Here is an 18,975-nt window from a genome sequence, read left to right on the forward strand (position 1 = left end):
CCCACGCGCCGCTGTTCATCTCTGCTGGACTCAGCCACTCGAACAAAACCTGCCGGACTGCATTCACCTGCTGCATCATACACCTACTCATCATACACCTGCTGCATCATACACCTACTCATCATACACCTGCTGCATCATACACCTGCTGCATCATACACCTGCTGCATCATACACCTACTCATCATACACCTACCTGCATCATACACCTGCTGCATCATACACCTACTCATCATACACCTACTCATCATACACCTACTCATCATACACCTGCTGCATCATACACCTGCTGCATCATACACCTGCTGCATCATACACCTACTCATCATACACCTACCTGCATCATACACCTACTCATCATACACCTGCTGCATCATACACCTGCTGCATCATACACCTGCTGCATCATACACCTGCTGCATCATACACCTACTCATCATACACCTGCTGCATCATACACCTACTCATCATACACCTACCTGCATCATACACCTACTCATCATACACCTGCTGCATCATACACCTACTCATCATACACCTACTCATCATACACCTACTCATCATACACCTACTCATCATACGCCTACTCATCATACACCTACTCATCATACACCTACTCATCATACACCTACTCATCATACACCTGCCTGCATCATACACCTACTCATCATACACCTGCTGCATCATACACCTACTCATCATACACCTACCTGCATCATACACCTGCCTGCATCATACACCTACTCATCATACACCTGCTGCATCATACACCTGCCTGCATCATACACCTGCTGCATCATTCACCTACCGGACTGCATACACCTACTCATCATACACCTGCCTGCATCATACACCTGCCGGACATCATACACCTGCCTGCATCGTACACCTGCCTGCATCATACACCTGCTGGACATCATACACCTGCCTGCATCATACACCTGCCGGACATCATACACCTGCCTGCATCATACACCTGCCCGCATAGTGGCGCTTAAATAAATTTCCCCTCGGCTAAACAATTCCTAACACGGTCAAACACTTCCTCCTCCTCTCTCTCTCGCAAATATTCTGGATCTTATCTCGCGCGCGCGCACACGCGCGCGCGCGCGCACCCCTCATCTTTTATTCTCGTCGAAGACTTCTCTGAAAACAATCTTCCGATGTTGTGGCTCTTGCAACCCCTAGCGCGGACACAACGAACCATCTTCACCGAGAGCTGAACCATCTTCACCGAGAGCTGATCCATCTTCACCGAGAGCTGAACCATCTTCACCGAGAGCTGAACCATCTTCACCGAGAGCTGAACCCTCTTCACCGAGAGCTGAACCATCTTCACCGAGAGCTGAACCATCTTCACCGAGAGCTGAACCTCAACGGCGGCCCGCTCCGCGATTTCAAACTCCAACCCGTGGTACCCCCCGCCGCCAGCGCGCGCCATCATCGATTTCGACATCGTCAAAAGCTCCCTAACCCACCAACACCAACAACACCACCATCACAGATAATCATCACCGCAGCCATGGCTCAGAGCTTTGTGACCGCAATGAAATTCGCGAAGGCTCAAAAGGCCGTGCTCGGGAACAGCGCGGTGGCCGTGCTGACCGGATCCTTCGAGCAGATCTACCAGAGCGCCACTTTCAAGTGCCCCTGCTCGCCCGGCGTCAGCCAGATCTACGCCTCCACCTCGCTGCTCGTGCCGGCCCTCGTCCTGCTCGCCATGGGCTACACGGCCAACGCGAGGACGTGGAAGCTGGTGACCGGCTGCTGCTCCTTCAGGCCCGTCCGTGGCTTCGGCGGCCTGCGGAGGTTCCTGCGGATTTTGCTGTCGGTCACGGGCAGGGCTATCGTGGCACCAGTCGCTTGGCTGCTCGTGGCGCTGTTTGACGGCAGCTACTACGTGTGCGGAGTGAGCCCCTACGCCACGCAGGTCGGTGGCACGGCACGCGTCGTCTGTGCGGAGCGTTCAGTGTCGCCGTGTTCGGTTGGGGGGGGGGGCGGTGGTGGGTTGGGGATTCATCACATTTTCTGCACGCCAAACCCGGGTATGTTTCTCAGTCGTCACGAGGTACCTGTGGGCAAAGTTCCACACTTCGGTACGAATTCGACTCCCTTGCCCTTGCTTGTCACCCCAACAGGATCGCCGCGGTGGCTAGGAGATGTTAGCTACCTCGCCTGGTATGCAGGACGTCGTGGGTTCGATCCTGACGCCTGCTGCTGCTGTATATTTGGTGTTTGCGTGTCTCTCTCTCATCATCATCACGGTGGCTAGGAGATGTTAACTACGTCGCCTGGTATACAGGAGGGCGTGGGTTTGATCCCGACGCCTGCTGCTGTATATTTGGAGTTTGCGTGTCTCTCTCATCATCAACATCACGGTGACTAGGAGATGTTAACTACCTCGTCTGGTATGCAGGACGTCGTGGGTTCGATCCCGACGCCTGCTGCTGCTGTATATTTGGAGTTTGCGTGTCTCTCTCTCATCATCATCACGGTGCCTAGGAGATGTTAACTACGTCGCCTGGTATGCAGGACGTCGTGGGTTCTATCCCGACGCCTGCTGCTGCTGCTGTATATTTGGAGTTTGCGTGTCTCTCTCTCATCATCATCACGGTGCCTAGGAGATGTTAACTACGTCGCCTGGTATGCAGGACGTCGTGGGTTCTATCCCGACGCCTGCTGCTGCTGCTGTATATTTGGAGTTTGCGTGTCTCTCTCCCCGTGGTGGCGTGGATCTTTCCTCACGTGCACTCCGGGTTGTTTTCCCCTCCACACTTGGAATCAACATCACGCGTTTAGAGTATTTGTCTGCTATAAATGTCCACACGATATACAATTTGGTTGAGCTATCATTCGCGATAGCCAGGTCGCTTCTCAAAAAAAGCTCGACAACTCAGCGGACCTTACCTGGTGAAATAGAAAAAAAAACCGGTTTAGTTTTTGTTGTTTACCGATGTCCGTTCCTGGACTGTCCGGGTCAAACTCTACCTGGACGAGGCAGTGGCGTCACCGGGAGCGCGTTCCCCGCTTGTTGCAGAGAGAGAGGGACACGGTTCTATTCCAGCAGCCGCCCCGATTAATACTATTCACTATTATTCTTGGTTCTTTCGGTAAAGTCACGTAGAAGGGAAACAATACAATAATAAAAAATATATAACAATAAAATTCTCACGACGTTTCGACTGCAACACACGCAATCATCATCAGGTGTGAAAACCACAGCAAGAAAATAAGAAAAAAACCGCCACTTTTTTCAAATTTCCTTGCTGTGGTTTTCACACCTGATGATGATTGCTTGTGTTGCAGTTGAAACGTCGTGAGAATTTTATTGTTTTAATTTTTTATTATTTTATTGTTTCCCTTGTACGTGACTTTACCGAAAGAACCAAGAATATGAATCCCTGCAGTCGCGAAAGCTTTAAATCAAAATCTATTCGCTATTCTTTATACAAGCAGCAGCGTATCTCTGGGACAACACGGAGCACTCATAACATGTTATGGTGATGGGGGGGGGGTGGTGGGCTAGTGGGGGGGTGGTGGTGTCCCTATTTATGTGAAGCTCTGCAGGTTGACCACACCCTGCCCAATGTACAAGGTGCTTCAAAGACATTTTAACGCTTCTTAGAATTTGCAACAATACGACGAGAAATGTGACTCTGGGTTCTGGAGAAGATTCCAGGCATATGTTGAAAATGATGGCGAACAAGTGGAGACTCTTTGACTTTTTGAAGCTATTAACATGACGTTTATTATCATTGTATTATCCGTTCTTTTTGCATTAACAACGATAGTCCGATATACGCGTTAACACTTTTTTGAAGCATCCTGTATCTTCCCTTTGGGAGTTGTTTGTACCACGTGACAAGGCTTTCCCAGAGTAAACAACAACAACAACAACAACAACAACCACCAGCAGCTAACTGATTATCGCTGGTGGTTTGTGGCATACGCTGTTGTTGCTTACTCGACGCAGGTAAAGAACGGCTTCCTGGGAGGGTGGCTGCCGACGGTGGCGGACGGCCTCTCCCACCTGCCCGAGCCTCTGGCCAAGATGAATCATTCGCAGCTGGCGCCGATACTGGCGGCCCTGCCGTGCCGGAGGCCGGACGGCATCTCTGCGTCTTCGAGCGACCAGATCTTGAGGCAGCTGGCGATCCAATCTCAGGTGAGCGGGGGCGAGTGTTGTTGTTGTTGTTACCTTGACACGTGGGTGTTTTGTCGCGAGTATATAACGGTCCGTATTTGTGTTTTGGTTTAAGCCACGTGGTGCTCTTGATGCCAGCATGCTCGTTCGTTAACCCTGCGTCTAGAGCACAGAGTTTGAGGGGCAGCGGCCCACGAGAGTCTCCAGCCCGTCACCCAGCAGAGCTCGCCGCAGGCCGAGAGGCACGAGGAGGAAGTAGGAGGAAGGGAAGGAGAAGGGGGAGGAAGAGAGGGTAAGGAGGGGGTGAGGGGTAGGAAGGAGGAAGGGAGGAGCAGGTGAGAAGAAGGACGACCTGATTGATGCATTGTCCGTACGCTCATGTGAATGATACCTGTTGTGAAAAGCGTACAATTGTGTCGGGTGGTGGAGAGTTCACAACAGGAATGTTGGCATTAAACCACCACCACTACCACTAAATGCCCCGACCCAAACACAAACAGGAATGGTTGTCGCATTTCCCCAATGTTATCTCGGTCGCGCTATCGGCGTCGCCTCATCACGAGACAAAGAATCCATCGGCACCTCTCGCCGAGCCGAGCTCGGCCGCCCTCCGCGCGGCTCTCCGTGTGAGTCGATTGGCCTCGATGTCTCCTCACACTGGCGAGGCCATCAACTCGCCACGTTTGAGAGCACGGGGATCTCTGCGGTGCTGGCTCTGCGTCCCTAACCTCTGACCTCTGACCTAACGCCATTGCCCCGACGCTCTGTTGACTACAGAGGGGCTTTGAAAACTAAACTGTTTTATTTTTACCAGGTAAGGCCCACTGAGCTATGTAGCTCTTATTTCCGAAGTGACCTGGCCAACACAAATGATGGCTCATTTTTGTGAGCCAGGGCGTGGGTGCTGAACGTTGTCCCGACTTGTCCCGTGTGGGGAGCGGTGCAGGGCTTTCAGGTCACGCGTCACGCGGCGTGTGTCGACATCGCCTCTGTCGCGCGACAAAGGCGCAGCGATTTGTGGACTGCGCTGTCAAAACCCGAGCTCTGAGTTTCAAGTTAAATTCTTGCCCATGGCTCCCATCCCGGTGGTAGTGATGCTTGAACCTGACCTTGCCGCCACCGCTGCCCTACCGTGCCCTCCTCCACCACCCTACATAGTAAACCCATAGATGGAGATGGTTCAGTTTTATTTTTTATGCGTGTGGGAGATTTGTTTGCCATTCTTGTACGTTGCACTATGATCGTGTATTTGTACTTTGCACTATGATCGTGTATTTGTACTGTTTGCTGTTGTAACGATCTCATCCGCCCCTACTGAGCATCTGTGAAAAAGAGCTTTATAGCTCATCGGATTCCTCCAGTATAAATTAAAATTCTGATGATTCCATAGAGACCCATGGACTTACTTAGACAAACTGGTGAGAACCCCAATTACACCCGGAGTTTTGCATTTCACGAAAAAATTTACAAAGATCCCCCATATAAGATCAACACACAGTTGGGGCAAGTGCTGTTAGCAAGCACACGAAGGTGGCGGGTGGCCAACACCACGCCTGGCCACCTTTGTCTCCCTTGCAGTGATATTTACACATCGCACCAAGTTCACATAATCGTCCCTGGTATTGGCCGTAAGCAGGAATCTCACTCGGATCGCTGGGTTCATGACACAGTGCAACTAACCCACTCAATTGTTTTTGGCATTTCACAAACCCACACTGAACAGCATGGGTGAAGTATGGGGTGAGTAGGCCTTCATCCAGCAGTGGATTGACAAGCAGATATGCAAGCAGACCTCGACTTACGAACACCCGCACTCACGAACACCGCCCACGCTTACGAACATGTACAATATTTCTACTTATGAGTTTAACAATGCTTCCCTTTTTGTTCAACCATAACACATTTCATGACACTAACCGTATGGGCATTTAATGGCAGTGCATTGTTGTGCTCCGACTGATTAAATATTCCCAGGAACAACTTGTCAACTAACATGTAGTAGGCTTTCACAACCAATATTATTCATAAGTCGAGGACTGCCCGTAATAAATATTCTGGACTTGGTCAACCAGACTGACTCATCTCATCCATACTGTGGTCACCCACCACACTGCAGGTCACAACAACTCACCCACTCACCCACGGCACTGCAGGTCACAACAACTCACCCACTCACTCACTGCACTGCAGGTCACAACAACTCATCCACTCACCCAGCACACTGCAGGTCACAACAACTCACCCAGTAACCCACCGCACTGCTGGTCACAAAAACTCACCCACTCACCCACCGCACTGCAGGTCACAACAACTCACCCACTCACAACACTGCACTGCAGGTCACTACAACTCACCCACTCACCCACTGCACTGCAGGTCACAACAACACATCCACTCACTCACCCCACTGCACTGCAGGTCACAACAACTCACCCACTCACCCACCACACTGCAGGTCACAACAACTCACCCACTCACCCAGCACACTGCAGGTCACAACAACTCACCCACTCACCCACCACACTGCAGGTCACTACAACTCACCCACTCACCCACCGCACTGCAGGTCACAACAACTCACCCACTCACTCACTGCACTGCAGGTCACTACAACTCACCCACTCACCCACCGCACTGCAGGTCACTACAACTCACCCACTCACTCACTGCACTGCAGGTCACTACAACTCACCCACTCACCCACCGCACTGCAGGTCACAACAACTCACCCACTCACCCACCGCACTGCAGGTCACAACAACTCACCCACTCACCCACTGCACTGCAGGTCACAACAACTCACCCACTCACTCACTGCACTGCAGGTCACAACAACTCACCCACTCACCCAGCACACTGCAGGTCACAACAACTCACCCACTCACCCACCGCACTGCAGGTCACAACAACTCACCCACTCACCCACCGCACTGCAGGTCACAACAACTCACCCACTCACTCACTGCACTGCAGGTCACAACAACTCACCCACTCACTCACTGCACTGCAGATCACAACAACTCACCCACTCACTCACTGCACTGCAGATCACAACAACTCACCCACTCACTCACTGCACTACAGGTCACAACAACTCACCCACTGCACTGCAGGTCACAACAACTCACCCACTCACCCACCGCACTGCAGGTCACAACAACTCACCCACTCACTCACTGCACTGCAGGTCACAACAACTCACCCACTCACCCACCGCACTGCAGATCACAACAACTCACCCACTCACTCACTGCACTGCAGGTCACAACAACTCCCCCACTCACTCACCGCACTGCAGGTCATAACAACTCACCCACTCACCACACTGCACTGCAGGTCACAACAACTCACCCACTCACCCACCACACTGCAGGTCACAACAACTCACCCACTCACCACACTGCACTGCAGGTCACAACAACTCACTCACTCACCAACTACACTGCAGGTCACAACAACTCACCCACTCACTCACCGCACTGCAGGTCACAATAACTCACCCACTCACCCACTGCACTGCAGGTCACAACAACTCACCCACTCACCCAGCACACTGCAGGTCACAACAACTCACCCACTCACCCACCACACTGCAGGTCACAACAACTCACCCACTCACCCACCGCACTGCAGGTCACAACAACTCACCCACTCACTCACTGCACTGCAGGTCACAACAACTCATCCACTCACCCAGCACACTGCAGGTCACAACAACTCACCCACTCACCCACCGCACTGCAGGTCACAAAAACTCACCCACTCACCCACCGCACTGCAGGTCACTACAACTCACCCACTCACCCACTGCACTGCAGGTCACAACAACTCACCCACTCACCCACTGCACTGCAGGTCACAACAACACACCCACTCACTCACCCCACTGCACTGCAGGTCACAACAACTCACCCACCACACTGCAGGTCACAACAACTCACCCACTCACCCAGCACACTGCAGGTCACAACAACTCACCCACTCACCCACCACACTGCAGGTCACTACAACTCACCCACTCACCCACCGCACTGCAGGTCACAACAACTCACCCACTCACTCACTGCACTGCAGGTCACTACAACTCACCCACTCACCCACCGCACTGCAGGTCACAACAACTCACCCACTCACCCACTGCACTGCAGGTCACAACAACTCACCCACTCACTCACTGCACTGCAGGTCACAACAACTCACCCACTCACCCAGCACACTGCAGGTCACAACAACTCACCCACTCACCCACCGCACTGCAGGTCACAACAACTCACCCACTCACCCACCGCACTGCAGGTCACAACAACTCACCCACTCACTCACTGCACTGCAGGTCACAACAACTCACCCACTCACTCACTGCACTGCAGATCACAACAACTCACCCACTCACTCACTGCACTGCAGATCACAACAACTCACCCACTCACTCACTGCACTACAGGTCACAACAACTCACCCACTGCACTGCAGGTCACAACAACTCACCCACTCACCCACCGCACTGCAGGTCACAAGAACTCACCCACTCACTCACTGCACTGCAGGTCACAACAACTCACCCACTCACCCACCGCACTGCAGATCACAACAACTCACCCACTCACTCACTGCACTGCAGGTCACAACAACTCCCCCACTCACTCACCGCACTGCAGGTCATAACAACTCACCCACTCACCACACTGCACTGCAGGTCACAACAACTCACCCACTCACCCACTGCACTGCAGGTCACAACAACTCACCCAGCACACTGCAGGTCACAACAACTCACCCACTCACCCACTGCACTGCAGGTCACAACAACTCACCCACTCACTCACTGCACTGCAGATCACAACAACTCACCCACTCACCCACTGCACTGCAGGTCACAACAACTCACCCACTCACCACACTGCACTGCAGGTCACAACAACTCACCCACTCACCCACCGCACTGCAGGTCACAACAACTCACCCACTCACCCAGCACACTGCAGGTCACAACAACTCACCCACTCACTCACCGCACTGCAGGTCACAACAACTCACCCACTCACCCACTGCACTGCAGGTCACAACAACTCACCCACTCACTCACCGCACTGCAGGTCACAACAACTCACCCACTCACCCACCGCACTGCAGGTCACAACAACTCACCCACTCACCCACCGCACTGCAGGTCACAACAACTCACCCACTCACCCAGCACACTGCAGGTCACAACCACTCACCCACTCACCACACTGCACTGCAGGTCACAACAACTCACCCACTCACCCAGCACACTGCAGGTCACAACAACTCACCCACTCACTCACCGCACTGCAGGTCACAACAACTCACCCACTGACCCACCACACTGCAGGTCACAACAACTCACCCACTCACCCACTGCACTGCAGGTCACAACAACTCACCCACTGACCCACCACACTGCAGGTCACAACAACTCACCCACTCACCCACCGCACTGTAGGTCACAACAACTCATCCACTCACCCACCGCACTGCAGGTCACAACAACTCACCCACTCACCCACCGCACTGCAGATCACAACAACTCACCCACTCACCCACCGCACTGCAGGTCACAACAACTCACCCACTCACTCACCGCACTGCAGGTCACAACAACTCACCCACTGACCCACCACACTGCAGGTCACAACAACTCACCCACTCACCCACTGCACTGCAGGTCACAACAACTCACCCACTGACCCACCACACTGCAGGTCACAACAACTCACCCACTCACCCACCACACTGCAGGTCACAACAACTCACCCACTCACCCACCGCACTGCAGGTCACAACAACTCACCCACTCACCCACCGCACTGCAGATCACAACAACTCACCCACTCACCCACCGCACTGCAGGTCACAACAACTCACCCACCGCATTGCAGGTCACCACCCCCACTTTGCATTCTGCTTCTTTCCTCGCACTGCTCCACTTGGAATCCCCTCCACTCATCATCGTCATCATCACTGTCCCTTCTCGCCAAACGTTTTAGTAACCTTGCTCAGTTCAAGGAATGTGTTCACTCTGGCGTGTTACGGCTGTGAGCTTGCTGCTGGCTCCTGGCCCCATCGAGTTTTGGGTCTCTGGGCCGGTGTGCGGTGTAGGCGGTCCACCCTGTCCACTCAGCTACTGTATTCAAGGATCCTAATTGGCGGTACACCGGTGGTGCATGGTTTTTAAAAAAAACAACAACGCAATTTTAGCGGTGATTTTTTATGTTCCCACGATTCGCAACGCCACTCAGAAAATCTTGCGGGGCAGTGGTGGTGGTGGTGGTGCGTCAACATCGGTTCTCGCGATGTCGAAGCAGTCGTAAGACGGAACGTTTATACGAGCGGCTGAACACGAGGAAGCTTCACAGTCTGTTGCCCTATCGCAGCACCCAGCCTTGTGACTATTGGCTGCTCCATGTTTTGATTCCTCGTGCCCTCAACAGATTTTCCCTGCCCTAGTCTTGGTCGCACGGTTCCTAACCCGAACCCTAAGACATTCAGAAGAAGTACAACACGATCCCAATGCTCTCCTGCCTTACTATCCATCGGCGGTTCAAGACTACGAAGATGACGATGCTCCAGTCCCACCTCAGGCTCATAAGGCAACGCAAGGAAGCTGCTGCTGCTGCTACTACAGGCGCTCGCCCTCTTGATCGGCCCCAAAAATCGCGTGACCTCGGACCCAAATCGACGGTCAATATTGACACGTCGTGAGAATTTTATTGTCTTAAGTTGTGTTATTGTTTTATTCTCATTCTACGTGACTTTACCGAAAGAACCAAGAAGAAAAAATATTGACATTGTTAAGCAAGTCTCAGTAGACTAAATAAACCTTCGAATCGCGTCAAATTTTGCGACAGGGTCTATTAAAGGCGAATAAAACAGATTTTCTGATACAAATTTAGATTTCAGACTGTGTTATCAGGACTGGTGTGTCATGGTGCACCGGTGCATGGCCAATACTTCCTAATCTAACAATGACATTGCGCGTGTATTTAATTGGCATCCAAGGACGATGCTAATATAACCACGACAGAGTGCCTGGCAGAGGAGCAGAAGGAGAGGACTCCGCTGAGGACTCCACTGAGGAGACCGAGCGGATGAAAACTGGGTTTTTGTTGGGTTCATGTTGCCAGCGGGGCGGCTGGGTGAACCGTCGGACCTGTGTGATCTTGGAGAGGTTGCAGCGGTCTGGGGGCAAAGCGTGTGTGCTCCCACCTCTTTCAGGACGTGAGGCTCGCGTGAAAGAGTAGGCCAAACACAACACGGCGAATAACAGAACCGTCACGAGTGCAGGTGGGGGGGGGGGGATATGCCATTAATTCTGAGATCTTGAAAAGAGAAGTAGGTTTCCCCAGAAGCCGGGCCCGGGAAAGTTATAAAACAAGAACAGAAGGGGGGGGGGGGGGTATGAGGAAGCAAAACAAGGAAGTTGGTGGCGGGGGGGGGGGGCTTGCGTGTTCGTGTTTTGTGCGTTTTGTTTTGCAGAGGCTTTTCGCTATCGCACGCAGCTCCGCAGGAAACCGCGGTTAACCGCATCTGGAGTCACTGCCAGTTTACCAAGGAAACCCAACCAAGTCGTGGCAGTGGCAGAGGAGGGACAGTAGTTGACATTGTCACTGCGCTCTTTTGTTTCCCCCAAGAAAGCCTCACCCCAGGCGTTTGCAGTTGAGGGGCGATCTCCCAATTGACGGGGACTTTCGTTGGCTCTCATATTTTACCCCCCTCGCTTAAAACCCGCCCTCGGTTGTTGTCTCTAGTAGCTGGGGGGGGGGGGGGGGGGGTAAATGTATCTTCCTGACGGTAAAGTATTAGAATTAAACCTGCGCAAATAAACCTCGAGAGACGACGAATCCCAACGGGCCACCGGTTAATTAGAGGTCACGGCGCGTGTCAATGGAATCTCACATGGCTAATTAACACCACCAGCGGCAGCATCAGCAGCACAGTGTACAATATCAGCAATGAGTCTAGTTCGTGAAGTTCTTATGATGGCGTCAAGTTGGCCTGATTGTACTTCAGGATCCTTCACGCCTAGCCGAATGTGCCGTTGAAACGTAAACCCTCTGTTTTGTTGTTTCAATGTTTTATCCCCACCACCACCACCACCGCCGCCGCCCACCCCAATTGCAAACCTGACGATTCTACTCCCGGTGTCTGTTCAAGGTCCTTACGCGAGTATTTAAATCTCTTCATGGCCTTGCCCCACCGTACCTCGCTTCCCTCATCTCGTTGTATGTCCCCTCCCGTCTGCTCCGCTCTCAATCTCTCCCACTACTCCTTGTGCCCAATCCCGTTTACACTTCTTTTGCCAACACGTGCCCCCTTGCACTGGAACAAACTTCCCCTCCACAACAAGCGAGCACCCTCCGTGTCGAGTTTCCGCTCCTCGCTCAAGACCCGCCTCACCTCGGTGGCCTTAGGCACCCACTGTAATTCCCACACCCACTAGCCTCCCTCCCCATACCCCCGTCCCCGTTCACCATATCACTTTCAGCTGCCCTCATTGTACCACTCATAACCCTTGTAAATTTATATCAATATAAGATGACATTCGTACCCCCGCCGTGCTTGAGACGCACCAAATGACGACGGCGGCAGCGACGGTAAACGTGACGCGAGACTTGCCCCCCCCCCCCCCCCCCCCTCTTTGATGTGCGCGCTTAGCTCTGGGGCTGGTTCTTGCTGGCCACGGCCGTCGTGCTCGCGATGAGCTGCAACTGCCTGGCGTACTGCACGGCGCCCGTCAGCTACCTGCACCTGCAGTACTGGCGGGGGTACATCGAGGCGGAGGGAGAGCTCTTTCAGAAGCGGGCATCGGAGCACTCCAGAGAGCTCGCCTCGAAGAACGTGGACAGGTAACGGGAAGGGGCGGCCTTCGTCGCCGGCTGGTTCACGTTTTCGCCGCATGGCAAGAAGGGGCCTAGGTTCGATTCCCGACTTGGGCTCTCCGTATGTTCTCCCACTGCTCTGCAGAGTGTGCGTGTGTGTTTTTTTTTTGTTTCCCAACGTAAGCAGGCTGTAGGAATGAGATAGTACGATGATTCCTGATTCTCGTTCTTCGTTCGTGGATCTCGCCAGCAGGATACAGGCTCGTAATTCCGTTAACGTAGCACACCGATCAGTAATACCAGACCAACACCCAAGAGACGTCTAATCTCAGCACTTGAATCTAAATATCATCCAGAGACGAAACCAAAATCCCACACGCACGACATGAACGCACGCAATGTGACCGAGTCCTATCACCAATCAGTGTATATCTCGTCATCATCATCGTATACATCTACTTCTCTTTGTCTATCCATGACAACTATTTAACAACAACTATTTTTATTTTACCAGTTAAGGCCCACCGAGGCTATGGTGCTCTTTGTCAGAAGCGACTTGGGCCACAAATGATAGCTCAACCAAGTGGCACACCTTCGTGTGGAGATGTACAGCAGTAGCCAAATTCTCTGAATGCACGTTTGTACGCCACTGCTCCACCCATAGAATACTACTAAACCTAACCTTTATTAAATATACACGTCCACAAATGGGAACTTTTCTACATGATTCTAAATGTGGAGAGGAAAAGCCGGAGGACCCGGAGAAAAATCCACACGACCACTGGGAGAGAGAAACATACAAACTCCAAATATACAGCAGTTGGCGTGAGGGTCGGTATTGAACCTACGACCTCCTGCATACCAGGCGAGGGCGTTAACATCTCGTAGCCACTGCTGGATGAAGGCCCTCCCCATGACGTCGGTCGCAGGACCTCTGTGCCACCCGGCCACCCCCGTGGGGATAAAACACTTCTTGCCGTCTCATTTTTTATTTTATAATCTTGAGTGCTCTGATCACACGCACACATTGTGCTTCGTGTGAATACGGATTGATAATGCCCAGGCTGGGATTCACCACAACCATCACCAGCAAAGACAAAGATCCCCCGTGTAGCCTTAACAGACCGTTGGAGCAAGTGCTGTTAGCGAGCACCTAAAAAGGTCAGAATGGCACGCGAGGAGGTGGGTGGCCAGCACCACACCCGGCCGCCTTTGCCTCCCCAGTCGTGATGTTTACTACACACTGCACCAGGTACTCATTTGAGGCTGAGACAACGTAGGGGAGGCCCAGGACCGGTTCAGATAATCGTCACCGGTGTTGGCCGTGAGCGGGAATCGAACTCGGGTCGCCGGGTTCGTAATGCAGTGCGCTAACCGCTACACCGCCGCTCCTCGCCACCATCACCACCACAACCACCACAACCACCACAACCACCATCATGATCCACCACGCAATCGCCTCTTCCCAGGTTCTTCCAGAGAGATGCGGGGGGTAGCCCCTTGGCGTCGAACCCCAGCATCGACGACTGGAAATCCGCGTCGCGCCTCTACGTCTTCCACGAGGGGCAGCCGCTGCGCTACAGCACCCTGGACAGCTGGGCGCAGAAGGGCGCCCAGCTGCCGGCGGGGAAGGAGGGTGCGGCGGGCGGCGTGGCCTCGCCCGAGGGGGAGATCGAACCCTCGCTGGCGTTCGTGGACGGCACGCGGCTCCTCCGGCTCAGAGACGCCCTCTCGGTGGACAGCGAGACGGAGCCACTCAACGGCAAAGCCACAAACATTTGAGCCGACGAGGAGGAGCGTGAAGACGAAGCGACGAGGGGGACGACTTACATAGAACCAGAAACCCCACGGACTTACATAGAACCAGAAACCCCACGGACTTACATAGAACCAGAAACCCCACGGACTTACATAGAACCAGAAACCCCACGGACTTACATAGAACCAGAAACTCCACGGACTTACATAGAACCCGAAACCCCACAGACTTACATAGAACTAGAAACTCCACGCACTTACATAGAACCAGAAACCCCACAGACTTACATAGAACCAGAAACCCCACAGACTTACATAGAACTAGAAACTCCACGGACTTACATAGAACCAGAAACCCCACAGACTTACATAGAACCAGAAACCCCACGGACTTACATAGAACCAGAAACTCCACGGACATACATAGAACCAGAAACCCCACAGACTTACATAGAACCAGAAACCCCACGGACTTACATAGAACCAGAAACCCCACGGACTTACATAGAACTAGAAACCCCACGGACATACATAGAACCAGAAACCCCACGGCTTACATAGAACCAGAAACCCCACAGACTTACATAGAACTAGAAACCCCACGGACTTGCATAGAACCAGAAACCCCACGGACTTACATAGAACCAGAAACCCCACAGACTTACATAGAACCAGAAACCCCACAGACTTACATAGAACCAGAAACCCCACGGACTTACATACAACCAGAAACCCCACGGACTTACATAGAACCAGAAACCCCAGAGACTTACATAGAACCAGAAACCCTACAGACTTACGTAGAACCAGAAACCCTACAGACTTACATAGAACTAGAAACCTCACAGACTTACATAGAACCAGAAACCCTACAGACTTACATAGAACTAGAAACCCCACAGACTTACATAGAACCAGAAACCCTACAGACTTACATAGAACTAGAAACCCCACGGACTTACATAGAACCAGAAACCCTACGGACTTACATAGAACCATAAACCCCAGAGACTTACATAGAACCAGAAACCCTACAGACTACATATAACCAGAAACCCCACAGACTTACATAGAACCAGAAACCCTACAGACTTACATAGAACCAGAAACCCCACAGACTTACATAGAACCAGAAACCCTACAGACTTACATAGAACCAGAAACCCCACGGACTTACATAGAACCAGAAACCCCAGAGACTTACATAGAACCAGAAACCCCACGGACTTACATAGAACCAGAAACCCTACAGACTTACATAGAACCAGAAACCCTATGGACTTGCATAGAACCAGAAACCCCACGGACTTACATAGAACCAGAAACCCCACAGACTTACATAGAACCAGAAACCCCACAGACTTACATAGAACCAGAAACCCTACAGATTTACATAGAACCAGAAACCCCACAGACTTACATAGAACCAGAAACCCCACATACTTACATAGACCCAGAAACCCCACGGACTTACATAGAACCAGAAACCCTACAGACTTACATAGAACCAGAAACCCCACGGACTTACATAGAACCAGAAACCCCAGAGACTTACATAGAACCAGAAACCCTACAGACTTACGTAGAACCAGAAACCCTACAGACTTACGTAGAACCAGAAACCCTACGGACTTACATAGAACTAGAAACCCCACAGACTTACATAGAACCAGAAACCCTACAGACTTACATAGAACTAGAAACCCCACGGACTTACATAGAACCAGAAACCCTACGGACTTACATAGAACCAGAAACCCCAGAGACTTACATAGAACCAGAAACCCTACAGACTACATAGAACCAGAAACCCCACAGACTTACTTAGAACCAGAAACCCGACAGACTTACATAGAACCAGAAACCCCACATACTTACATAGAACCAGAAACCCTACAGACTTACATAGAACCAGAAACCCCACGGACTTACATAGAACCAGAAACCCCAGAGACTTACATAGAACCAGAAACCCCACGGACTTACATAGAACCAGAAACCCTACAAACTTACATAGAACCAGAAACCCCACGGACTTACATAGAACCAGAAACCCCACGGACTTACATAGAACCAGAAACCCCACAGACTTACATAGAACCAGAAACCCCACAGACTTACATAGAACCAGAAACCCTACAGACTTACATAGAACCAGAAACCCCACGGACTTACATAGAACCAGAAACCCTACAGACTTACGTAGAACCAGAAGAACCAGAAACCCTACAGACTTACGTAGAACCAGAAACCCTACAGACTTACATAGAACTAGAAACCCCACAGACTTACATAGAACCAGAAACCCTACAGACTTACATAGAACCAGAAACCCCACGGACTTACATAGAACCAGAAACCCCACGGACTTACATAGAACCAGAAACCCCACGGACTTACATAGAACCAGAAACCCCAGAGACTTACATAGAACCAGAAACCCTACAGACTTACATAGAACCAGAAACCCCACAGACTTACATAGAACCAGAAACCCTACAGACTTACATAGAACCAGAAACCCCACGGACTTACATAGAACCAGAAACCCCAGAGACTTACATAGAACCAGAAACCCCACGGACTTACATAGAACCAGAAACCCTACAGACTTACATAGAACCAGAAACCCCACGGACTTACATAGAACCAGAAACCCCACGGACTTACATAGAACCAGAAACCCCACGGACTTACATAGAACCAGAAACCCCACGGACGTACCTAGAACCAGAAACCCCACGGACGTACATAGAACCAGAAACCCTACAGACTTACATAGAACCAGAAACCCCACGGACTTACATAGAACCAGAAACCCCACAGACTTACATAGAACCAGAAACCCTACAGACTTACGTAGAACCAGAAACCCCACGGACTTACATAGAACCAGAAACCCTACAGACTTACATAGAACTAGATACCCCACGGACTTACGTAGAACCAGAAATCCCACGGACTTACATAGAACCAGAAACCCTACAGACTTACATAGAACGAGAAACCCCACGGACTTACATAGAACCAGAAACCCTACAGACTTACATAGAACCAGAAACCCCACGGACTTACATTGAACTAGAAACCCCACAGACTTACATAGAACCAGAAACCCCACGGACTTACATAGAACCAGAAACCCCACAGACTTGCATAGAACCAGAAACCCTACAGACTTACATAGAACCAGAAACCCCACAGACTTACATAGAACTAGAAACCACACAGACTTACATAGAACTAGAAACCCTACAGACTTACATAGAACCAGAAACCCTACAGACTTACATAGAACCAGAAACCCTACAGACTTACATAGAACCAGAAACCCTACAGACTTACATGGAACCAGAAACCCTACAGACTTACATAGAACCAGAAACCCCACAGACTTACATAGAATTAGAAACCCCACGGACATACATAGAACCAGAAACCCCACGGACTTACATAGAACCAGAAACCCCACGGACTTAGATCCGTCACTGAAGTAAACGAAGCCCAATGTTTAATGTGAAATGTATTGAAGTTTTTGTTTCAGTGTTTTAAGATAACGTATTTTATTTCTAAGTCTACTATTTGTTTTTGTTGTTTTAAACTGCATAGATGTCCATGCTATCCGGGTGTTGCCGTGACCTCTGTGAGCCACTCGGGCTGACTTGAGGAACCTCTGGCCCTGCGAATGTTGCTGGGAATTCAGTGGCCGGGTGAAGGGTAACCACCTTGGAGGTTGGGCACGGAAGGAGGCAGGGGAGAGCGCTCTGCATGCAGTCGGAAAGAGGATTGCAGGCGACCGAGATGGGCAATGGAGTTTTTAAAACACTTTTTTGTTTAAATTCGCTTTATTTTTTATTGTTGTTTTTCTATCTACGAGACTTTACCGAAAGAAACAAAGAATATTTTTTTAACTTGTGTTTACTACTCTTTGGTTTTTGTGTGTTTACTATTTGTATTTTAGTAGGTAAGGCCACACTGAGCTATTGAGCTATTTTTCAGAAGCGCCATGGCTATCGCAGACGATAGCCCAACGGAGTGGTGGCTTATCGTCGTGTGGAAATGTGCAGCAGCAGCAGCAGCTAAATACTGGACTCTGAAACGCGTTGCGCCGTTGATTTATAAATGCGGAGGGGACAAAACCGGAGGACCCGGGGAAAAATCCACGCGGCCACAGCGGGAGAGAGACGCACACACCACGACCTCTTGTACACCAGGCGAGGTAGTTAACAT

At 51.2% G+C, this 18,975-nt stretch overlaps 1 protein-coding gene across 1 annotated transcript; it reads left to right on the forward strand.

The window, feature by feature from the left end:
• Nucleotides 1–1,005: 1,005 nt before the first annotated feature.
• On the forward strand, nt 1,006–18,656 carry LOC116955540 (calcium homeostasis modulator protein 6-like). Its single transcript, XM_032976674.2, has 4 exons — nt 1,006–1,930; nt 3,974–4,165; nt 12,824–13,014; nt 14,457–18,656. Exons 1-4 carry the CDS (start codon nt 1,523–1,525, stop codon nt 14,767–14,769), a joined length of 1,104 nt encoding a protein of 367 aa, XP_032832565.1. The 5' UTR covers nt 1,006–1,522; the 3' UTR covers nt 14,770–18,656.
• The last annotated feature ends 319 nt before the right edge of the window (nt 18,657–18,975 follow it).

This window comes from Petromyzon marinus, chromosome 60, assembly GCF_048934315.1.
Source record: "Petromyzon marinus isolate PM22_M1 ecotype Great Lakes invasive population chromosome 60, UKy_Petmar_22M1.pri1.0, whole genome shotgun sequence".
NCBI lineage: Eukaryota > Metazoa > Chordata > Hyperoartia > Petromyzontiformes > Petromyzontidae > Petromyzon > Petromyzon marinus.